The 24,948-nt window shown below is 39.9% G+C and overlaps 1 protein-coding gene across 3 annotated transcripts in view; it reads left to right on the top strand.

Moving 5' to 3' along the window:
• The window catches only part of UBE2H (ubiquitin conjugating enzyme E2 H), a 100,191-nt gene extending 75,577 nt beyond the window's left edge, over window positions 1-24,614 (top strand). Inside the window, exons 5-7 of one of the 3 annotated variants that reach the window (XM_012789206.3) lie at window positions 860-912; window positions 15,581-15,709; window positions 20,328-24,614. In XM_012789206.3, the coding sequence (XP_012644660.1) occupies window positions 860-912; window positions 15,581-15,709; window positions 20,328-20,452 (307 nt within the window). In that variant the 3' untranslated portion in view covers window positions 20,453-24,614. The remainder of the gene's footprint in view (window positions 1-859; window positions 913-15,580; window positions 15,710-20,327) is intronic. The other 2 variants (XM_012789208.3, XM_076006612.1) reach the window with 2 other exon arrangements.
• The last annotated feature ends 334 nt before the right edge of the window (window positions 24,615-24,948 follow it).

Here is a 24,948-nt window from a genome sequence, read left to right as displayed (position 1 = left end):
CCTCGAGCAATCCGCCCACCTCGGCCTCCCAGAGAGCTAGGATTACAGGCGTGAGCCACCGCGCCCGGCCGACAGCACTAAATTTTGCTGTCTCTCACACATGTGTATATAAGGATTTTCTGAACCCTGTTAGAGTAGGTTGTATGTGTGCATACATCGTGCCCCTTTGCCCTTTGATACTTCATTGTATCAGTCATCCTAACAAGGATGTTCTCTTATGTAACCACAGTATAGTCATCAGAGTCAGGAATTTAATATTAATGCAGTGCTTTTTATCTAATCTGCCATATTCTAGTAATGTACTTTTTAGCACTTTTTTCCTTTTCATAATCACATATTATATTTAGCTGTCATGTTTCATTAAACTATATGAACCAGGAACAGTTCCTCAGCCTGCCTTTACCTTTTATAAAATTCACATTTTTGAAGAATATAGACCAGTTATTTTGTAGATTGTTACTTTACTTGAGTTTGTCTGATGTTTCCTTATTAGATTGAGGGCATGCACGCACTTCAGGCCAGAAAACCACAAAGTGAGATTGTGTCCTCTTCAGGGTATCATATTCGGAGGCACACAAGGTCTGTCTGCCCCTTGTGTTCTCAGTGTTAATTCTGATCACCTGGTTCAGGTGTTGTCTGGTTTCTCCATTGTATAGTTACAATTTTTCCCTTTTAGTTTGTAAGGAGATGCTTCAGACCTTGCAAATATTCTCCTCCTCATGCTTTTCCCCAATTGGGATTCTTTTCTTTTTTTAAGGATCTGTTAAAAGTATTTCTCTTAATAAATGAAATTAGTTGCCGGATACATGCAACTAACTTTCTAATTTTTAAAAAATGCCATTCTTTCCATCTGTTTCAGGTCAGGAACTGTGTGTCTAGATGTAATTAATCAAACTTGGACAGCTCTCTATGGTGAGTTTGGCCATGGAATATTCTTTGGAGATGTTGAGACACTGCCTAAAAAAATGTTTGGCTTTTCTTTTCTGATTTAAGATATTTTGTTGGGAATGGGAAGGGATTTTGAGGGACTGGAAGGGGAAGTTTGATCAGTGAAAAAAATATTTTCTCAAGTGCAAACTTCATATTAGCAGTGGAAGTTTAAAATAGATAGCTTTGTGAGATTCTGAACTTAAGGTACAGTGATATACATATGCAAACACACACATGCAAACATTTTATGTATGTCTGTATTCAGAAGCACATTGTATATACATATTTATATGTAATACTTTTTCATTTTGGAAAAACTGTTAGGAATGTTCCTCTGAAACGAGAGGTGAAAGGTGTGGTAAGAGGTTCAGGGGATCATCTGTTTCAAAGGCCAAAACCTCCTTATGAAGTACAGAGTAATTTAGCCTACATTCAGTGCTGAAATTGACAACTCAACTCTTACAGTGAGTCAACAAATGAATTGCTCAACTCTGAAAAATACTATGCCAAATATCACAGAGAGATATAAGGAGTATCAGACCTTCCCTACTTGAGTTTGTAACCTGGTTGGGGAGCTGAAAATATTTTAAAATACAGTCATCCATTGGCATCTGCAGGGGCTTGGTTCCATGACCACCCATAGATACCAAAGTCCACACATACATATGTCCCCACGGAACCTGCAGGTAAAGAAAATTGGCCCTCTAAATACTCGAGCAGAGCCATCTGATATGGAGGGCCAGCTGTGTATATTGGAAAAAACTCACATGTAAGTGGACCCGTGGCATTTAAACCTGGTTGTTCAAGGGTCAACTATATATTTAAAGTTAATTAGGAACATAGCAAGTCAACTATATATTTAAAGTTAATTAGGAACATAGCAAATCTATTTTATTCCCTCACATGTCTATATCCTCAGGCTTCATAGACTCCCTGCTCCAGTGCCCATGAGTCTTCCCTCTGATTCTCCAACTGGATGTAATCTCTGGATACCCTTACATTTTATATCTTTTTTTGTGGCTTACTTTTACTTTTGACCTTGTATTTGTGGTTTATGCCTATATTTTTTGTGCTACTAGATTATTTCTTCCCTGAAGGGCTGTCAGGTGCATGTCTGATTTGTCTGTAAGTCCTGGGACTCCTAGCACAGTGCTTCTCACCAATATGGCTTCAAGAAATGGGTGATGCAAGTTACTGTGGCTGACAGGCACAAGAAAGGCAGGGACAGATCACTTAGCCTGGACTTAACCTTGTTGAAGAGTTCTGAGACCTTTTAATGGTCTAAGGTAGGTAAGACATCTTAGTCCAGCCACAGTTTGCCAACCACCTTCGCCTGACATCCTGTACTAGGTTGGTAAATGAGAATCACAGAGCAAGGTTGGTCACCAGCAGCACACAGTTAATCCCCACCACCACCTCGCCATTAAGGAATTATTTCTTCTACCTCAAATTATCTCCCCTGATCTTTGTATGGCTGGCACCTACTTTTCTCACCTCAAGTATCACTTCTCAGAAAAGCCTCCTTTCATAGCCACTCAATCACACCCCTCCATAGCACAGCACCCTGCTTTAAATAAGCTTTAAAACTGGTGTTTATTATTTATCTTGTTGTCTTGGATTGTAAGTCCATGAAAGCAGGGACTTTGTCTTATTTGCTGAACACACACCCCAAAACAGTGCCTCATGTGCAATAAGGGTTCAACTACTAGTTGTCTTAATGAGTGAATTAATCATGTCCAATGCTGTTTAACATGAGAGTTTTAGGGAGATGATGAGGCAATAAAAAAGAACATATACTCTGAAGTTGATTAAATGGATTCCTTTTAAGATGGTTTCTTTTTTTTTTTTTTTTTTTTTTGTAAAAATGTCTGATGGCAGGCTGCCTGGAATATCTGATGTAATCATGTGTTTTCTTAAACTACATTCACATTTTAGAAATGTACATATCAAAATACTGCAAGCTGGTTCCAATTACAACAAAGTAAATTGGACTTTAGTTTCCCGTTGATCAGAAAAGCTTTGTGGAAGAGGTTTGCTATTCTCAAGTTCCTCATGCCTCAGAACAGATTTTTAAAAAAATAGTTTTATTATAATTCACAAACATACAACTTTTACCCATTTAAAGTATGTAATTCAAGAATTTTTAACATATTCAGTTATGTGTAACCATCACTACTGTCAATTTTAGAACATTTTTATCTCAAAAAGAAACTCATACCTTTAGAAATTCCCACCCCACCAGCCCTGGGCAACCACTAATTTACCTTTGTTTCTATAGATTTGTCTGTTCTGGGCATTTCTTAGAAATGTAATTATATAATATGTAGTCTTTTATGACTGGCTTTTTTCACTTTGAATAATGTTTTCAAGGTTCATGTTGTAGCATGGATCAGAATTCCCTTTTTATGGCCAAATAATATTCCATTGTATGGATATACCACATTTGTTTATTTTTTAGATGATAAACATTTGGGTTGTTTCTACCTTTGGCTGTTACAGATAATCCCTCTATAAATATTTGTGCATAAGTTTTTATGTAGACATGTTTTCATTTCTCTTGGGTATATACCTAGGAGTGGAATTACTGGATTCTGTGGTAACTCCGTATTTAACCATTTGAGGAACTGAGAGGATTTTCCAAAGCTATGTCATTTTACATTCCCATCAGCAGCTGTATGAGGTTCACAACTGATTTTAAAGGAGGCCAACATGATTAAAGTTTATCATATTTATATAATGTAGAGTATATTCTTTTATTAGCTTGCAAAGCATTCAATAAGCAACAAGAGTTAAACCACATTGGTCAAAGTGAACTGAAAGTAGACTTCATATTACATGTACATGAGTTATTATAAGTGTTTTATAATACACGAGTGTGGACACACTAACATTACAGGTAAGTGCAGAAAGCCAAGAACTATTTTCAGAGTATAGTCAAAAGTATACTGAACATGGGAGAATTGTTTTGACATTTTGCTCAAAACACAAACTATTTCTCAAGAAAATTCAACATTTTTTTCATGGAAAAATTTAAAAGAAGATAAATACTATATATATAAAGTACTAGTAGAAAGGGTTAGTTCAGATGACCTTGAAGTGCTTTTTAGGCTTATCTGGTCTTGAGATCTGAACTGAATTTTTATTGCTGACTTCTAAAGCCTCTGGCATTGAAGGTTAGTTCATAATTGGTGACTTCTGAATCACTCCATTTCCTGCAGTGATTCCTGAGAGAATCTTAGTTCAAAGGACAAAAAAAAAAAAAAAAATCTAATTTAATGCTAAATAACTAATAGGAGCAAGTTGGCATGTTAACGTAAATATTCAACTGAAAAGAGGCTCAGCCTGGCACCTAAAACTTGTCTCAACACTTACCTGTGCTATATAATATATTGAGGAACAAGGAGTGGATTGTGAAACTTCCTGCTATTGTGTGCCCCAGGCATGTACTGTGGGTATACCTATTTGTTCTATAAGAACAATCCCCAATTGAAATTTCAGATTTATATTTATCAGAACCTGATATTAAATAGTGTTCACATTAGTAGTAAATTTAGTCCACATCCCCTTACCTGCATCCCCACCCCCAAAACTGATTTCTGTTAACCAAGTTGACTCATTGCTTCTTTTCTTACCTTGTTTTATCTTTACCAAGTGTATATGCAGTTTGTTCATTCAGAGTTCAAAATTGGTATAATTGGGGTCTAATCATCTAGTAATTTTTAATTTTATATTTAACTTTGCAAGAGAGCTAATTATAGTGGGGAATCTGATTAATTTTGTAAAGATTCTTGTCATCAGTATGAAGTTATCAAGTATGAAGTTATCTATTGTTACTCTTGTGACATTAAACAGAAAGTAGCAGATGACAAAATTGATTCCGTTTGGCTTCCTGTACGATAGTATCCTTTTTTGCACTCTATCCTGCTCTTCCAGACAGTAATGATAAAAGCTCTGGAAAACTTAAAATGTAGCCAAGGGGGTCTGTATTTCAGTTTCAAAATAAATATAATTTTAGGGACTGATAGAAGGAGAGTTTGTTAAGCCACAGGTAGCTTTTTAAGCTCCCTATTTTCCAGTTTTCCAAAATATATTTTATCCATAGTTGTCGTATCAGCCAACACTCTTGGGGCTCAAGTACCTTTGTTGCAACACAGCTTTAATCTCCCTCCCATCCCATCCTTCTGGGCCATGCATGCTTGACCCTATGAATGTGTGTCTCCAACTTTTCTTTTACTCATTCCTTGACTGACTTGGTAAATCGCTTATATTGTGGATAAGGTGTAGACAAGTGAAGTGGAAGACAATTTTCTTACAAAATCGGTCTGTTTACATTCTCACCCTTAGGGTTGATAGCCAGTGGACTAGATACTCCTACTCTTATTTTGCTGGGGAAAGAAAATCAACATTTGAAAAATTACTTCACCTAGAGTCATCTGGGGACTTAGGAACAGACAAATGAAATTGACTGCAGCATAAGGAATGCTTCACAGACTTTGAGATTAGGCAAGAGAAACAAAGTTTGTTTTATCAGGCATTTAGAAAAATTTAAAATATAAATCTATTTGTTTTGCCATCCCCTTTTCAAGCTAATGATACCCTGTGAATCCTCCCAAATAATTCATATTTTGGCTGAAGATAATTATATATTAAAGTAATGCCCCATGTTGCTATTTCTAGATGTTTTAGTGTAAGTTACACAAGAAATATATGTATATGTCTGCATGGATGATTGGCCAACAACTACTATCTGAACAGCTTTAGAACTCAGTATTGATCCATCCATGTTGGAATCACAAGCATCATTCTGCCTTTGGAACAGCCGGATGTCATTGTGAGTCTTCCAGATAGAGGTCAGGGAGAGCAGTTTCTCTCCAATACTGTGGGAGTGATGTCACCTGTCATACATAAAGAAGAAAAATGTTGAGTTTTGGATTTGCTGCTTCAGTGGTACTTAGCTAGCTCTATGACCAACCTCCTTTATCTGTCTCCTCAGAAACCTTCAGATGTGTGCTGATATGTGGCTCAGGAGTCTAAATAGTTATACATAGAAAAATGGTGTCATCTTAGGTTGAATAACTTAGTGGAAATTAATTAAAAATATCACATTCACTGGTGGTCAACATTAGCACCATGGAAGTGGTCCAGGCTTTGTGGATTATTGGACATGATCCAGCCAGGGTCTGGCTCTGAAAGGACAGCCACAACTATGTTTTCCTTTCTTTGGGGTTATTGTTTCCTTCTTGATTATATGGACTAGCTACCCTGATTTGTTTTCTGTTCCTTTGGTTATGATTGCGCTGTATGGCTAAAGGTCTTTCTTCCCCATGTATGGACACTTAGCTTGTAATTGCATGAAGTTATCTCTTGTCATTTTCTGACATTAATGACAACTAAATTATGGTCTAGTAATTAAAAACTTTATTAATGAGTTTTAGTATGACAGCAAAAATACCCAACTAGCTAATTACAGTTTAACTGCCCTCATTTCTGGAAGGTTAATAACAAATCCTATTACCGTGTTTTAGCTTGCAATCTCTTAAAGTAAGCAGGGTCATACCAGGTTTGAACTAGGATGAATGACCTCTGAAAAACACCGAAGTAAAGCAAGTTGCGTTTTGAGATTGACAAGGCAACAACAGCAGTGTTTTTAATGAAAAGGCTTATTTTCTTTCTTCTGATCTATGTAGCAGCATTAAATTTCTCCTGCAGCTCTCTGCAGCTGTTTAAATGCTTTGGGGGAAAGGAGCTGCAATGAAGCAATGAATGGGAAATGATTTTTTAAGTGGGTTTGGAATGCTTTACAACAGCCCATGTTACGTAACTACACACCTCAGGTTGGTAACCTGGTGATCTGGCTCTTGGCAGAATGCAGCTGGTTTTTCTCCAGGTTTTAGTGCCCTGCATCTTTGGACATTGCTCTTTCCACACTTCACAGAAATTACCTGTTTCTAGCTTGGTATACTTAAAACCAAAATGCCGCCATTAAGCAAGATTAAATATATCTGTCATGTATATTGCAAAAATTGTTTGTGTACTTGACTACTAATTCTTAAATCCTACTGGTAGTTCTACCTTTTTTGTTTTGAGAGGTGTGAGGAGGGAAGTGTTTTGATCTGTGGTGTTTTTTGCCTGCATGACCCTCTTCACTGAGACCTTATTCTATTTTTAAACTATCCCCATGGACTAACATGAGAAGAGAGCCAAATCTGCTGAGTTCAGACCTTTTGTATATTTTATTCACCCATAAGACCCTCTCAGTAATTGTACACATTCTTGAATTCACCTTTTAGCAGGTTGGTGGCAGGATATATTATTCCATTTGCAGCTTGTTAGCATTCAGTAAACTAAGTACAGCGTGGCAAGCTCTGTGGCCAGCTGGGTCTGGGCCACAGTACCACAGGATGTCTTTGTGGTGGGCTGCTCCAGCTTGCCATATGTGTGCCCTCAAAACAGCTAGAGGTATGGGTTTTTTGCCATTGAAGTTGGGTTCAATTTAGTTTAGAGAATGTTACTTTCGATCTCAAAACCATTTCTTCTTTGAAGTCTGCCAGCCTTCTGAGGGTATTTCTGATTGGTTTTATTGAAGTTTTCCTCAAGGGGCTGTCTGTCTTTTAGGGTCCTCTGCCTACCAGGTTTTTCATTTTTAACAACTGCTTGATCCGTGTGCAATGTGGGATTCTCCAGTTGATGAGATATATAGGTTTTTGACTACTTTTCCTTTCTTATAGAATTTCACTTTTTTAATGTTCACAGATTGCAGGTAGGGGGATATCAAAGTAAAAAAATGAAATCTATTAATATTATAACTCCTTAGAAGCTGGTAAAGTGGGTGGAAGGTAAAGATCTACTAATTAGCCCAAAATTATTAAGTAATGAAAGTAAATCTGGAAATCTTATTTGCCCTATTTCAATCTTACCTCTGCCCCAAATTGGCTACCTAGTTTTTATATATAGTAGATAACACCCCCCACACCCCAGGGCGTGGGGGAAACTTGGAGAATGAATGAGATGAAATTTTATGGTTGGTTTTATTTTGAACACATAATTTTATGACTTGCTTGACAGTTCATGAATTCAGTAGTTCTTTATAAGATGAGCAAAAGTCAACCAACAGAATTTTGAAAGGTCAGCAGCTGCTTTTCTCCAGTAATCAAGGATATGGATGACATGGTTAATTCCCAGGTGACCCCAACTTATTTAGCCAATAGTTTCAACAGTAATGGCCAAGTATGGGGAAAGAGATCCGTGTAAGTCACAGTAAGTCACAGAGGGAATCATCAGTTCTAGACCACAAGAATCAACTCCCTGTGACCTTTGTTCATCCTTTTACCTCACTAGTTGTGAGCAGGATTTTTGTTCATCCTTTTACCTCACTAGTTGTGAGCAGGATTTTTATTTTCTCCCTCTCCTTTCAGATCTGCTCCTTATTTGAATTACAGAACAAACGCCCTAGAGAGTATTGACTATCTCTGTGATTTTCAACTTGGGAATCCAGGAGTCCTCCAACAGACAGGAGAGGAAAGGTGAAACGTTTAGATAGCATGCTCCAAAGAGAAACCTGCCTTGACCTGACTTAAGTGATTGTTTTAAGGAAGCTTTCTCTGATAACAAAGGCGAGAGTTTGGAGCATCGAAGGCCATTCAGGAGATGGCAGTCCTGATCCAGGGCTGGAATGATGTATTGGGCTGGACATTATTACGTTTCAGGGGATCAGGGAAAATAGAAGGGGAATTAGAGGCATTTTGGTAGGGCAAGTAGTGAGTCTGGGAAACTGAGCCTGTGGAAGAAAGGAAGAAAGCCTAACCAAATTCCTCCTAAGAGATTTGGAGCCTTGGTGGTAGTCAGTCTGTCTTTCTTTAGGGAAAGGGACTGGGTTTTCAGGAGAATAATTTTAGGCATGTCAAGTTTGATAAGACTGGGACTATGAAGGACCAATTAGAAATATGTACTATCAATTATAGAGGTTTGGTACTTATCATCATAGACCTGTTTCTTTAAATTTATAAGATGATGGGCTTCCCAGAGTAAGAATGTGCAAAGCTAATTCTTAAAATAAACACCACAGAATTCATACTGTTTAACAAGGGGCTGCTGTGTTCCCAAATCAGTTTTTTTTTTTACTTGTTTTTAAAAAGAAGGAACCCAGAGCATTGAGCATCTGGAGGACAGGGAGTGGAGTAGAAAGGGAGTGTGGGGTTGGGTGGCTTTTGAGAAGGGAGAATGGCTTTAATGGTTCTTGACACCTGGCAGTGACTACATTGTATGATGGTGGTATTTTCTGAGGTATAGCATTTATTTTTCAGTGTTAAATGTGAAGAACAAATGAAGACTATGTGAGTTAAAGTCTCTGAGATGACTGCCTGTTTACTAATTATGGTTCCTCGTGGGGCAGACCATGTCAAGCTTTGGGTGTCCATGGGATTTTAACTTAAAGAAAGCAGCCTACTTTACAAAAATTTTCCATTTCAATGTTCAAAGGAAATAGAGGAAAAAGAAATAACTTATGGTCACTGGTTGATAAACAGCCAAGAATAAAACATGAGATATGTGATTCATCCCCTCCTGTGTTTTCTTTCTTCTTTAAGCCCTATACCATCTCACTGTGAATCACCTGGAGTAGGGTGGGTTTACTTTAAGAATTGGTGCTTTTTTTCAGTGCAACTCATTTTAATTAACATGTATTCCTTAAGGGATACAGGTAGCTGCAATTTCTACCCTTAGAAGATGTCACATATGTATTAATAGTTTACTCCTTTGGTGCAGTTTGAAGCTTATCTTATAGTCATCATTAGTAATGTGTGATAGTTCTTTGTAAGGAACAGTAGTATTATACTTCTCTTTTTGCAGATGAAGAAATTGAGATGCAGAGAGGAAGAGACCTGCCCAAGGTCAAAGAGCAAGTCAGTGGAAAGACTGAGATTAGACTTGTGGTCTTTTAGGTTTTTCATCTGTTGTTCACCACTGAGGAACCAGCTTCCCTTTTGCTGGAGACAGTTCAGCCTAATGGAATTTGCTCTGCCAGATGTCCACAATGTGTTAGGTGATACCTTAAACCATCCTGCCACCACCAATTTTCCTCTAAAGCAGCTCTTTAGTGCCCCTTTAAAATGGATCTGCTTTTTTCTGCCTGTGGTTTGTCATAACTCCACCTAGAGAAAGTGATGGTGACAGCAGTGTGCAGAAAAGAAAGATGAAAGGGTCAGGATAGGCTGCTCAACTGCCAGACCCAAGGAACCCACAAGCAAAAGGCCTCTCCTTTCCCATTTGGTCTTTTGGGATGGGAGCACTAGGTAATGTTCCCTGGTTGTACGTTTGCATATAGATACCTGTCATACACAACATAGATGCCAGCCAGTCCTAAATCAGAAGCCCTGGGGTAGGTATGAAGCCTCAGCAAGCATATTTTGAAAAAACTCCACAGGTAATTCTGATAGATAGCCAGGAGCTAGGCTCACCTAGGAACCACACTGCTTCTAGACTGAGCCAGGTAAATGATGCTGCTTTTGATGAGAAATCATTATGATTTGGGTCATTTTAAAAAATTAAATACAAATATAAATCATAAGCTCATGTACCTAAACTCTCAGCATGAGTGTTAGAATATTAACATTAACACTATAAGATCAGACTGAAGAGTAAGTCCTAACGAACTACACTTTTGGTAACTGCTAATTTAGTCTAAGACAAAAGTAAGGACTGTTTGCTCATCATAAACCTTACTGCTCAGGATCTTTGGACTTCCTTTAAAAATTAAGGCAGCCAGAAGTGGAGGCAGCTGACTGTAATCTCTAGGTTGAGTGACCTGTGTCTGCTCTCTCTTTTTCAAAAGTTGAATGTTAACGTTGTTAAAATTAAGATATTTGAACTGGTACATGTTTTTATTAATAATTACAGGGGAAAATGTTCATTATGATGAATTTTTCCAAAGATGAATATGTTTATTTCATTCGTGGTTTATAATTTAGGTCTCTTCTGCCAACATATTTGTCTTGAAAGAGGATTTTCTGCACACTGGAGAGATGCTCCTTTCAGGGGGACTTTCTCCCTCAGTGACCCTCTGCTTGCCACTTTCAGGAATGCACTACTGCTTTAAAATGGCCATAGCTGTGACATCCTGGTCTCTTAAAGTTGTCATCTTCACCCCCAAACTGGGCTATGTGCTTTTCCTTTTCTGCTCTTCTGTTTTACAGATGTGATTCTGCACATCTGTAAAATGGATCAAAAGTGTGGTAACACAGGAAGACAATAATAGACACAGGAAGGAAGAACCAGTAATTAGAGATTCTTTTGTTTGGAACAAATGCACATGCAAAGTCACTTATTGGTAGCTCGAGGAAACTTAAAAGTAGTACGAAAGGGTATAAAATCTCTTCCTGTGACATATGAAACCCCTAGTTATGTAATATGTTGCCTGCAATATTTCTCTAGCCCGTTTGCATATAGATAGATACCTGTCATACACAACATAGATGCCAGCCAGTCCTAAATCAGAAGCCCTGGGGTAGGTATGAAGCCTCAGCTTCTGAACAAGAATAAAACCTGAAGTGCTTCTGAACAAGAATAAAACCTATGATTTGTGTTTTTTTGGTTTTTTTTTGAGACAGAGTCTCGCTCTGTTGCCCAGGCTAGAGTGAGTGCCATGGCATCAGCCTAGCTCACAGCAACCTCAAACTCCTGGGCTCAAGCAATCCTGCTGCCTCAGCCTCCTGAGTAGCTGGGACTACAGGCATGCGCCACCATGCCTGGCTGATTTTTTCTATATATATTAGTTGGCCAATTAATCTTTTTCTATTTATAGTAGAGATGGGGTCTCGCTCTTGCTCAGGCTGGTTTCGAACTCCTGACCTCGAGCAATCCACCCGCCTCGTCCTCCCAGAGTGCTAGGATTACAGGCGTGAGCCACCACGCCCGGCCTGATTTGTTTTTTTTTTAAAGGTGTTTGTGGTTGTTTGATAGGAACATTCAGCAGCTAATCCTCTTGAGTAGCACCTGTTAATAGTGTGGCCTCAGAAGCCCTCAGCTCTCCATGCGCAGGTATCTGTGGGTTACTTCCTGTGGTTGAGCCATTTGAAAACAAGCACGTTGCCCCTGCGAAGTAGCCACAGAAACACCTGAACATTTTCCATTTAGAACCCGTCCTGCTGGCCTTGCACTTGTGAGAAAGGGAAACCTTGGGGAGGAGAGTGGTCATCTCTGGCCATGGCTTTGGCTCCCCTGCAAACTAGGGCATGCAGTTTTGATGCAGAGATGTGGGGAAGCTTGTGTCATCATGAAAGTTGAAACAGCATTTTATCCATTAACAGAAGCAGCATAGTGGATAAGCCTGTATTTGAAATCTAGCCTCATGGGCAAGTTACTTAACCCTTGTATACTTCATTTTTCTTTACATGTAAAATGGAGATAATAATGATACCTACATCAATGGCTGTAGTGAAATCAAGAGCGTATATGCAAAGTGCTTAAGAGTGCCAGGCTTTGTAGTAAGTGCTGCGTGGGCTATAACCTGCTGTCATTATTGTTACTATTATTATTGTTAATGTAACAATTAATAACTCTTCCGTGCTCTGGGGTCACATTCAATTTGTAAAACTCTTAATTTGCTTACCTTTTGGCATTTTCTGCCACTGCTTTTAATAACTCACCCACCTAAGGATAAAGAAGAAAAAAACATTTTCAGACTTTTCATGTTTGATTAGATATTTCAAACATACACAAAAGTAGAAAGAACGTATTTATAGGAAAATGTTATTTTTAAAGGTAAAAAGTAAAGTGTCATTTGAAATGTGAAAAGTAAAAATTACAAGCCTATTGCCTTGACACGACTTTTAAAAATACTCTTATGTATACACACTGTACATAGTTGTAATTCTAAAGAACATTGCCATTTATGGCCTTTCTCTACCCAACATTCAAGTATAAGCATTTTTTCAATATTCTTTAGCCTTTACAAATAGTTTTCAATGGTTTTGTACCATGAATAATTAATTGTCATGTTGAATATGTTGCTTCCTTTTTATAAAAAGTATTATAAATAAAACAACAGTAAAAATCTTACTGCAGATAGTTTGGGGGTTCTCTCAGAAGGTTGTGTTTTGTTTTTTTTTGTTTTTTTTTGAAACAGTCTCGCTCTGTTGCCCAGTCTAGAATGCTGTGCTATCAGCCTAGCTCACGGCAACCTCAAACTCCTGGGCTCAAGCAATCCTCCTGCCTCAGCCTCCCGAGAAGCTGGGACTACAGGCACACACCACCACACCCAGCTAATTTTTTCTATTTTTTGTAGAGATGGGATCTCATTCTTGCTCAGGCTGGTCTCTAAGCTCCTGACCTCATGCGATCCTCTGGCCTTGGCCTCCTAGAATGCTAGGATTATAGGCATGAGCCACTGGGTCGGGCCTTTGTTTTACTTTTTTGATTAGGAATTTCAGCATTTGTTTCCTGGTGTGAGAATCAATAATGTGGTGTTTTGGGACTGTTCTGAAGTTAGCCTTATGAAGGTGAAATCACCCCAAGTCTATAACTTTCAGTTAAAGGAAAAGCTGCTTTGTGTCAACATCTGTGCCTGGGAACAGGACTGTGCTAGCTGTCATGGGGCTTTCAATTCCATCATTCTCTAGACCTGTGCTGTCCAATACAGGATCTACTAGCCATGTGTGGTTATTTAAATTTATAATAAATTAATTTCCTCATTCATATTAGCTGTATTTCAAGCACTCAATAGCTACATGTAGCTAGTGGCTTTGATTTTCTTTGGACAGTGCACATATGGAACATTTTCATCATTGCAGACAATTTTTTTTTTTTTTTTTGAGACAGAGTCTCACTTTGTTGCCCAGGCTAGAGTGCCGTGGCGTCAGCCTGGCTCACAGCAACCTCAATCTCCAGGGCTCAGCGATCCTACTGCCTCAGCCTCCCGAGTAGCTGGGACTACAGGCATGCGCCACCATGCCCGGCTAATTTTTTGTATATATATTTTTAGTTGGTCAATTAATTTCTTTCTATTTTTGGTAGAGACGGGGTCTTGCTCAGGCTGGTTTCGAACTCCTGACCTTGAGCGATCCGCCCGCCTCGGCCTCCCAGAGTGCTAGGATTACAGGCGTGAGCCACCGCGCCCGGCCTGCAGACATTTTTCTATTGAATAATGCAGTTCTCGATTATTCTCTAACTGCTCAGTTATAATGATAAGAGCTGCCTCTTATGTGTAGAGTTTTCTTGAGCAAAATTAGGCAAACTTTGGCTACTTGTTTTTGTATGTAAAGTTTTAATGAAACAGCCACACCCATTTGTTTACCTATGCTGCTTTTGTGCTACTGTGGCAGAGCTGAGTGTTGAATAGTTAGGACAGAGACCATATGTGGCCTACAAAGCCTAAAGTATTTTCTCTGACCCCTTACAAAAAGTTTTGCCCACTCTTTTATATCTAGAGCAGGGTTTCTGAAACCTCACCACTGTTGACATTTTAGTCCAGATAATTCTTTGTTGTGAGTGCCATGCTGTGCATTGTAGGATGTTTAGCAGCATCCCTGCCCTCTACTCACTAGATGCCAATTGTGACAACCAAAAATTTCTCAAAACACTGCCAAATTCCCCTGGGGAGCAAAATCACCCCTGGCTGAAAACCATGAATCTCAAATGATGTGGCTTGGCAAAGCATTCCTTTCTAATACTGCATAAAAATGCTCATTGTTTTTTAAAAAAAAAATCCATTAAAGAGCAAAATAAAGAGTAGTTTTTTATGCTACTCACTATACTCCAGCATTCTGTCCAGAAACAGGAGTAATTTTATATAAAACATGACAGTAGCTCTGTAGTAAGTTAGAGAAACAGAAGTCACAGCATCTCTGAAGTTAAGGGGAATGTGGGTTATGTTACACCCTGGCTCCAAAGACCTGCTTCCTTTATAAAACACTAGGTAACTGCAGGGTGTGTGTTGTTTTTGCTAACTGTGTACGTAGATGTCATCTGTATATAGCTGGCAAAAAGGAAAGTTAATAAATATTTATTAAGATGATTGTTAACAAATGCAGTAGATTGGTATTTGTCTTAAGAATATTTATGGTTTTAAGTGGTCCATGTAGGTTCCTACTCTCATTACCCAGAATAATTTAAAAACTGGTTATATTTACCTCTGTTAGAAGTTAGGAAAGTTAAATGTCAAGCCTATAAAATTATGTTCAGTCCTTTTAAGATTTGGCACTTGAATACTTTTCAGAGCGGGGTGTTTTGAAAGCTGAAGCAAATGGCTGTGTTAAGAAATTACTCATTTATAGGAATATAGGGTGCTGTAGAGTGTTGGCACAAGTTTTAATAAGTAATGTATATAGTATTTCTAAATTCTTCTTGGTTTGGAAAATGGAGTGAAATAGAATTGGGAAGATTGCCTTTCAAAGCAAATACCAGGTATATGTTTATTTCATTCTTCAAATTAAAATTAAATTTTTAAAAATTTTAATTAGTATTGAAATGTGTATATAATATAGGTCACATGTAATGGAGCACACTTTTATGGACAATCATCCCCATGTAGTTAAATATCTAAGAAGGTAAGCAGTTTTGACTAAATTCAAGTGAATTTAAGATGAACTTGCCTGTTCCAAACATGATATATTTCTGGTTTTTTGTTTTTTTGGTTTTTTTTCTTTTGTTTTTTCAGATCTTACCAATATATTTGAATCCTTCCTGCCCCAGTTGTTGGCCTATCCTAACCCCATAGATCCTCTCAATGGTGATGCTGCAGCCATGTACCTCCACCGACCAGAAGAATACAAGCAGAAAATTAAAGGTAAGAGGGCAAATCATTTAACATGGAGATAGAAGAACTCAAATCTGTTGGGCTTTTGTCATTAAAAGTCCTTAAGTTACTTGATTCCTAATAATTTCTCAGGCCTAAAAAGACACAGCTGTAGGCTGAAGTAGTGCTTACCAGCCTCTAGTGCTAGTGGTCGTAGCACCAGTTTGCTCATCCTTTGGGATTTAGAATCCTATTTTCCCATTCTTAAAATGGTTTACATGCTAATGAATATAAATTTCATTTAAATGAAAATAAGGTTTCAAAAGAACATCTAAAGCTGCACGTGAGTTTGTGTTCATAGGATTGTCCTTTTTACTTTAGTGTATGTTTGAGAACTTTCACAGTGAAAAGTCTAGATACAAAAGAAAGGAATTTAAAGTTCATACAAATATACCTGCTCTTCTTAACAAATGGCAGGCATTGGTATCTACTCAGTTTTTAGCATGACTTGCCCATCTGGATAGCAGTCTAGAATGTTGACTTCTTCAAAATATGTGGCCCCTCTAAGATATATTTGCAAGAAATGGCAGTAGAAATCATTTACGAGAGCTTGAATATGTAGGCATTTACTTTTTTTTTTTTTTTTTTTTTTGAGACAGAGTCTCACTTTGTTGCCCAGGCTAGAGTGAGTGCCGTGGCGTCAGCCTAGCTCACAACAACCTCAAACTCCTGGGCTCAAGCAATCCTGCTGCCTCAGCCTCCCGAGTAGCTGGGACTACAGGCATGCGCCACCATGCCTGGCTGATTTTTTCTATATATATTAGTTGGCCAATTAATCTTTTTCTATTTATAGTAGAGATGGGGTCTCGCTCTTGCTCAGGCTGGTTTCGAACTCCTGACCTCGAGCAATCCGCCCGCCTCGGCCTCCCAGAGAGCTAGGATTACAGGCGTGAGCCACCTCGCCCGGCCTGGCATTCACTCTTAAATGTGCAGGTATAAGACAAACAGGAGCATTTGGGGTTATTTGTTGAATAATAGTTTTCCTTCTGTTTTTCTCTTCTCAAGTCTCTACAGGGTATAGTTTGGAACTTCTATTGAGATAAAGTAGAAATAAATTTACTGTAATTAATTTACTTAGGTTTAATTTATTAAGTGCTTTGCAAATTAATACCTAATTTTTGTAGCAGCGTACCTACATAGTCAAACAAACATGTATTCAAGAAAATGGCAGTTTAGAGGAGGGGAGGAGTGGGGAAAAAAGAAAAAAAAAGAAAGAAAATGGCAGTTTCAACCAGATAAAATTCTGTTGTGAGACTACTAAAATTTTGACATAGGAATCACTTAACAATGTCTGCAAACCACAAATATCTTGGTGCAGAGTATATTTCTATAGTTCTTATATTCATTATGTCTCAGCAATTTAACATTAGTCCTATTTTAGTACTTATATGCTATAGACCGAGTTACAAAAGGAACCAACCTACATATACCGTAGATTGGCCAGCCCTAGCTTTGGGAGTCCTAGCTTTCAGAAACATTAATGTCGGCTGTCAATTTTGTCTTCCTTAGAAATCTGAGAAAATCTTAGCCATAAGACCTGGTCTCATCCCTGTTTCTTATTGTGCCTTTATTTATTTCCACCTCAATCTTTTCTTTGTTCTTTCCTACTGGAAATAAGAGATGTCAGGCCGGGCGCTGTGGCTCACGCCTGTAATCCTAGCTCTTGGGAGGCCGAGGCGGGCGGATTGCTCAAGGTCAGGAGTTCAAAACCAGCCTGAGCAAGAGCGAGACCCTGTCTCTACTATAAATAGAAAGAAATCAATTGGCCAACTGATATATATATATAAAAAATTAGCCAGGCATGGTGGCACATGCCTGTAGTCCCAGCTACTTGGGAGGATGAGGCAGAAGGATCACTCGAGCCCAGGAGTTTGAGGTTGCTGTGAGCTAGGCTGACGCCACGGCACTCACTCTAGCCTGGACAACAAAGCGAGACTCTGTCTCAAAAAAAATAAAAAATAAAAAAAAATAAGAGATGTCATACCTTATTTTTCAGACTTACTTCCCCCACCAGCTTGCCATTTTGTTCCCCCAACTGCCTTCTTCCTCCCAGCACAGTGTCCCTCCTCTCCCCCTGGCTGTCCGAGTTCTCCCCATTTCAGAAGCTTTTATATGCTCCTGCAGGCTCCCTCAAGAGTCATGCTATTTATTTCCTTTTCATTTTCAAACTTCTTGCTTCCTCACCTTAAACTCCTCAGATCTGTTTTGTTTTCCCACCTCTGTTAAATCTGTGACCCATTTCTTCCTGATCCGTTGGACCTTCTCAAGTCCCATTTTCCTGGACCACTCTGCAGCCTTTGTACTTTAGCCCCCACCTTTCTGTAAACTATTCTCATTCCATCTCCTAAATGGGATCAGTCTGTTAGGACTTGGTCTTCAGTCTCCCTTTCTTCTTCCCCACCCCATGGGGAGCTTATTCACCTGTCACAGTTTCAGTTAATCCCCTCCAGCTAGAGGATTTCCAAATGTGTGTGTCAGGCCCTGACCTCTCCCAGGCTGCCTCCTGCACATTCCACACACACATTTGTGTGGTAGTTACCACACACCCAACTACCTAATGTTACAGGTAAATGTGTATATCCTTTCTTACCCTGAACATTAGTCAGCATTCATATTTAGTCATTGCTATCTTAAGTGTACATTTGAAAACATGTTTAAATATTGGGCAGTAGCACTGGGCATTGGAGTGTCTGTGGGCACCTTGGAGTGTCTAAAGCTGCCTCTTTCCTGCTCAAAGCCCTTGGCTTGGCGATCTCTTAGCCTGCCATTCAGGGTTCTGTGGTGGAATCAGCATCTTTGCCTTTCCTCCTCTTAATGCATCAATATGTGACAATCAAACTGGATGAGTTTCAGGTACCCAAGTACAATCACTTCCTTTCTTAGTCATGGAAAGTTTCAAACCTACAGAAAAATAGAGAGTAAACTACTATATACCTATCATTCAACTATAGCAAAACCTTTATGTTTTGCCTTATTTGCTTCAGATTTTTTAAAAGACAAACATGGTGCTTTCCTTTTTATTCTTTTTGTTTGTTTTTTGGGGGGGTTGTTTCTTTGTTTATTTTTGTTTTTAGGCAGTCTTCCTTGGAATATAAGTAGAGCTCTCTTAATGTTGTGTTTTAACATCCCAGCCACTTCTGGTGAGGCAAAGCCTTTCCCCTGGAACAGCCTCTCCTAGGCTGCAGCTGGCAGAGAGAGGTTAGGGGGCGGTGTGGCTGGGACTGACGCCTGGGCCCACAGCCTGTCCCCTTCCAGGACTGTTTTCCTCTGATGGCACTTAGCAGTTCCTGCCTCTGTCTTCCTGTCTCTCCTCCTCATTAGTGAACCTGCTTTTCATTTTTCTATCTCCTGAATGGCCTTGTCCTAGTAAGCATTAGTTTAATATACGTTTGTTTCCTTGAATATGCTCGAATAAAAAAGGCTGACAGTATCAAATGCTGATAGTATCGAATTACAGCATCAAAACAGTGTCAGTGTGCAGCCACTTCTGCAAAGGGGAAAGCAAAATAGCCCGCCCATTAGAGGGTAAAAATAAAATTTCTAAGGCTTTAATAAACATGTCTCACTCTAAAATGTAAATTCCTACTTAGTCATGGGCTACTTTAATCTCATTATCTCGGGATAAATGTTCATTGCAATGAATTTGAAGAGCTCTAAGTCACAAGTCTGCAAACTTTTTCTGTACAGGGCCAGATTTGACCACATGTGATCTCTATCACATTTTCTTTTTCTTTTTTCTAAACAACCCTTTAAAATGTTTAAAAAATATATTCTTAGCTAGGCTCTGCACTGTTATGCAAATGTGGCAGGCCCATGTCACTGTTCACCTCATCCTCCTATTGCAGTTAAGTCCCTGCACCTCCACAGGAGGAAAAACAAAGCACAGGGTGTGTTTTCGTCTGGCTTGTCTTTTCCTGTTGTGTGTAGGCTATTCACTTAAACAGTATGCATTTAGAGTTTTTAGAAACAAGTATGTTTATTTAGCAATTCTTAAAATGTTTTTAAGCCAGCAGATTCAGCCTAGGCTGTAGCAGCATAAATCTTCAGGTAAATAATACGTGGTAAAATCACTCCAAGGCTAGTTGTGTCTCCACATAGCAGCTCATTCCTGAGCAGATTGAGCAACGGTTTTACCAGCTGCTTCAAAAACCTGACAGGCAGGATCTGTTTAGACTAAAATCTATTCCTAAAATAATAGACCTGGGCTGACTGTAATTATATAACTGCAAATCTAAAAATGATGGGGGGATTTCCTTATAAATTACTATGGAATCATGACTAGCCCTGCTCTACCTGGGAGGTGAAAGTAAGAAGAAAGTGTGGGGTTCCCATTTTCTAGGCCCTGGAGTCCAGGATGGGATGGAGGTGTATCTTCTGCATTGCCTGTCCTCATAATCCCTTCCCCTGGGGGTCAAAATGCATAAGCTCTGTTCCAAGAAGTCTCCCTGTGGGATTCTCCTTAGCTTTGGTGGCCATAATAGCTTCATCCTTGTCATCCCTGGTGTTTAAGGTAAGTTTCGAACCTCCTGGGCCTTGCCAGCCTGGAGGTCGCTGAAGCACAGGCCTGCCCACTCACTGCCCGTGTTCTGTCTCCTCACCCCCTGTGCAGAGTACATCCAGAAATACGCAACGGAGGAGGCACTGAAAGAACAGGAAGAGGGCACCGGTGACAGCTCGTCGGAGAGTTCTATGTCTGACTTTTCGGAAGATGAGGCCCAGGATATGGAGTTGTAGTAGAAAAAGCACCTGCTTTTCAGAAAGACTATTATTTCCTAACCATGAGAAGCAGACTATAATATTCATATTTAAACAAAGCAATTTTTTTTATTACTAAACAAGGTTTTTATGAATAATAGCATTGATATATATATATTATATATCACCCTTTAGATCTTGATTTCTTGGTCATTTCTCAACCTGAGGTGCATAGCATATTCCCACATTCCACTTTGGTAGCAATATGCGGTCCGAATGCATGCATTCATAAGTCCACTTGGCCAAGTCAGCCTGTGTGCTGCTGAACTGTCAAAAGAAATAGCCGCTCTGATAGGTAGACAGGAGTAAAATAACAGGAAAAAGTTGCTTCTTTTATCGATGGTTCCAAAGAAACAAACCAAACCAACCAGCTCTTGGATGTGAAGATAGAATAGTGCTTTTTCAAAATGGAAAGGGAAAAATTGGGGAGGAAGAGGCCTGCGTGGGAGCGTTTAGAGCCAGCCGTGTAAGAATCAGAGCTGCTCCTTCCTGAATCCTAGGTGGCCCCATTTCTGTGGAGTAGCAATATGAAACAGGGAGCTCATTGGAGTATTAAAACTTAAAACAATCTTTTTTGACTCAGATCTTAAATACATTTTTATGTCGATTCCTGCCCTTCACGCTACCAGGCCCTGCAGCCACAAGTGTTCTGCTTTGGCGAGTGTTTTCTGAACCCAATTTTGTTTCCTGGGGTAGAACAAATAATCCAGACCTTTCTTGTGAGGACAAGACAGGAGAAGAAAGGTGACTAGGACGATGCTTCCTCTCATCCAAAACACATGCAAAGTCACATCCTAATCCTAGTGTTTGGCCAGTTTGAGACCGCTACCCTGGACTAAGAGCTTTAAATGTGAGGGTTGTGGGGTTTTTTGTTTTTTGGTTTTTTTGGTGGTGGTTTTTTTGGGGGGGAGGGTGGTGTGCGTGTGTGAATTGTGCTTAGACAGGTTGCAGATTTCATCTTTACCTATCAAGAGATGGCCTCCTCCCCAGACAAGCCGCTCAGTGGACCATGAGACTTGGGAGGAAGACCCGACTGGGGGCTGCGAAGCCCTGGGTACTTGCATTCATGTTTTGGTTTTGTTTTCCCTTTTCCTGCTGCTCTTGGCAGCAGCCTGGTCATCATCTGCTTGTGGGATTGGGAAATGGGTATTTTAGGCCCAATACACACTCTAAATTTAAAATGAATAATAATTGGAAGAAATAAAGGTTCTTGTACGCAAAGTGACTCTACATGAGAAAAACAAACACAGCTTTTTTCAGAAAGTGACTAAATAGGAAGAAGGGATTCAGAAATATGATGTAGTAGAACAGGTCATGAAGGAGGAAAAAAATATTCTCTCCTGTGTATGTTAAGAGGAAATCGTTAAAAGGCCTGCTAATCAAATGCTGACTCAGCTAACCATATGTCCAGGTTGCCACGGAGTTTGTTTCAGACCTGAGTGTTGCCTGCTGAATTGGGAGGACAGTTGGGAGAAGTTTTAGACAGCAGCTCTGTATTCTTTTTTCGCTGCAACCAATAGGATATAGTAGCAGAATTAGCCAATTCTAAAACCTTCTAAAGATAATTTTTGAACATCCCACTGGGATAATTTTTCTTTTTGATGTGTGTTTTTAGTTTAGAAGTGCTATATTCCACAAGGTTTAAGTCAATGAGGTTGGAAGATACCCTATCTTTTTTTATTCAAAAAGCACAATCAATCTTTTCTTTGAAAATCTATATAAAGTACAACTTGCTTCTAGCATGATTATTTTCCTAAATAAAAAGACAAAAGAATTTACTTATTTTATGTTAGTTACGGGCATGAAGCAAAAGGTTTTCTTTAAAAAAAAAAAAAAAAGTGCAGTTATGTAGGGCTGTGGTTAGTTAACCGTACTGAGTTATCTATCTAGCATCCGTGGCTTGTTGGAAGGGTAGTATTAACTATTTAACATGTAATGGTGTACTTTCACTCTTGCCTAGCACGCTGTCTTCTCATTGCTTTGGGGGAGGGAGGGTCTCTGCTGGCACTGTCTAACGTGCTTACCTGCTGACTTCGCAGTGTGCTTGTGCTATAACCTTTATTGTAGGTGCTATTTAGGGTAGGCTTAAAGTGCTGGGTGGTGATTTGAGTTCAAACAATAAAAAATTGTATTTTTTCAATATTGTATAAACAATAGTGTTCTAATTACCTTTCAAAGAAAATAATGTCCAGATAAGAATTGCTTTTGATCTTGTCAAAAACCCGAGTAGACCCCAGTTTAGGGAAGGTATGTGAGCAGTGCCTCAGCTCTGCCCCTCACCTAGTCCCACATTTCTCTAATGACATCTCACCTGATCAGAGCTCCAGCACCAGAGAGCAGAGGTGCGGAATTCCCAAATGAAGACTTGCCATGGGAGGTTGCAGGGTTGAGCAGATCTGAGCGTGGCTGCGGGGGGAGAGAGTGTGTGTGTCCGTGTCCGTCAGGTCTGTGTGATGAAGGTGTGATTAGGCTTCTCTCTCGGCGGTGGGAGCTCCTGTAACTGCTACCCACATGCCACCGCGCCCTCTCGTTCTGTGCAAGTCTGTCTTTCTGGGCACTAGCCTTGGGTCCCATGCATGCTTTGGCTTTGTGTGGGGCTTTTCCCCTCCACTGGGAAATTGACTTTTGATAGGTTGAACAGAATCCCTTCTTATGCTTTTTGTCCCTTCCCTGCACCTGGAAGAGGTGGGAGTAGGAGACCAAACGTGTAGGTACAGAAGGATCTGAGAGAAGGCCTGGCAGTGGATCTGAGGACTCCTGGTCCCCGGTAATAGATGGTAGAGTGAGTCTGGAGCAGGAGGTGTTTTCGACACCAAAAGCCTTTCCAAGTTGTCCAAGCTTGTCACTTCCTAACACTCAGAAAAACGTCCAGACCCCTGGGCAAAGGCTGAACATTCTTGGCTTTAGAGGTGGTGGTTGCGGCAGTGGCAGTAGGTCAAAGCTGCCTCTGGCAGTTTCTTTCCCTTTTTAGTGCCTGTAGTTTTTGAACCCTACCTTGTGGTTTACCAGCACAGGCCATTCTTTGCCCCTGTTTAAATGACAGCTCAAGCTTTTGCCAAACACCAACGAGCAGGATGGCTGCAACACAGCAGCATGGAATCCATTGCTCTCTGGGAACCCCAGCACCAGGGCCTTGTGGGTCAGGGTTCAGCTGTAACCAACTTAGACACTGGCATTTTGGCTTTTTTGTCTTCAATCTCATTGCCCTCCTTGAGGTTACTGTGCAGTTTCAACCAGCATTTTATACTTATGAGATAATTACCAGAAGTTGCCATATAATCTCTCTAGTACCTAACATTTTTTTGTCCACTCCAAAAGCTGTTCTGATTGCCAACTGGCTGATCTAAACTCCTGAGGAGTCTCAGCTCCCTGAAGTCCTGGATGGCCTTGGCCTGACCTTGCTATTTTAGGCCTCCCATTAGGGTGGCTGAGAATCATGACAGGTCTTCTGCTAGCCTCTGTAGGCCAAGTTTCTAGACACCGAGCTTCTGGAAACTAGTATTCGATTTTAAATGGCATGTGGCCCTTCTGTGTTTTAGTGACTCAGAAAAGTGAAAGCCATTTATAAAAGTTAGCAAGAGTTTTATTTCATCAACTTCCTAACTGGGTTCACAGCCATGCTGAATGGAATAAAATAATTTCTGATTGGGCACAAAGAACTGCATTTCTTTGGACTTCTGAATCCATGTTTGTATTTTCTGTGGCCACTGAACACCTTGGCAATTCCATTAGGGACTGGATGGAGTGGACGCCCTTTGGAGAGGGGAGTTAACAGCCCTCAAGTGTGCAGGTTCTCCACTCATCTGAGGATGGGCCAGGGCTCTTAATTTAGCAAATACTTGTCTTGGCTGTGGGCTTGGGAAGAAATGGCCATTATTTACTGATTGTATTTGGTACATATTGTGTGATACTTGAAGAGATAAAAAGGGACTTGCCAGCCCTTAACTGAAATCTAAGCTTTTTATCGCTTATTTTTTCCTCGCCCTATCTCCTCCCTTCCACCTTTCTCCTTGCATTGTGATGATCTAGTGGGCACGTCTGTCAACAGGACAAATGCCTCCTCTGACTATAACCTCTTAATAGTTGTGTATAATGAAAACTGTAAACTTTTTTAAATAAAATGTGTATATACCTTGGCAAATGGCTGGACCTTGATCAATGAGATAATAGCCCCCACAATTATGCTTAGCCTGTTTTCTGAAACACTCTTCCTGTTCATCTGCCTCCTTTGAGCAGCTCCTACGAGGCAGATGACTGGATTCGTTTGGGAAAGCAGTATCACCCTCAGGCAGTAATAACTAAGAAGCCCTGCCCGGAAGTCCTGGCCTTGTACTTGGAACTCAGATAACATGACTGCTGGTTATAAACAAAGGGACCATGAGGCTTCTCCACTAGAGCCTTGAAAAGCTTGCTTTTCTGTGAAACCCTGTAGCCCAAAAGTCCCCATCTACACAGCGCCCCCCCAAACCGTTCTT

This window comes from Microcebus murinus, chromosome 9 (genome assembly GCF_040939455.1).
Source record: "Microcebus murinus isolate Inina chromosome 9, M.murinus_Inina_mat1.0, whole genome shotgun sequence".
Classification (NCBI taxonomy): domain Eukaryota; kingdom Metazoa; phylum Chordata; class Mammalia; order Primates; family Cheirogaleidae; genus Microcebus; species Microcebus murinus.
The sequence above is the reverse complement of the archived record's forward strand: the minus strand, read 5'-3'. Positions and strand labels throughout refer to the sequence as shown.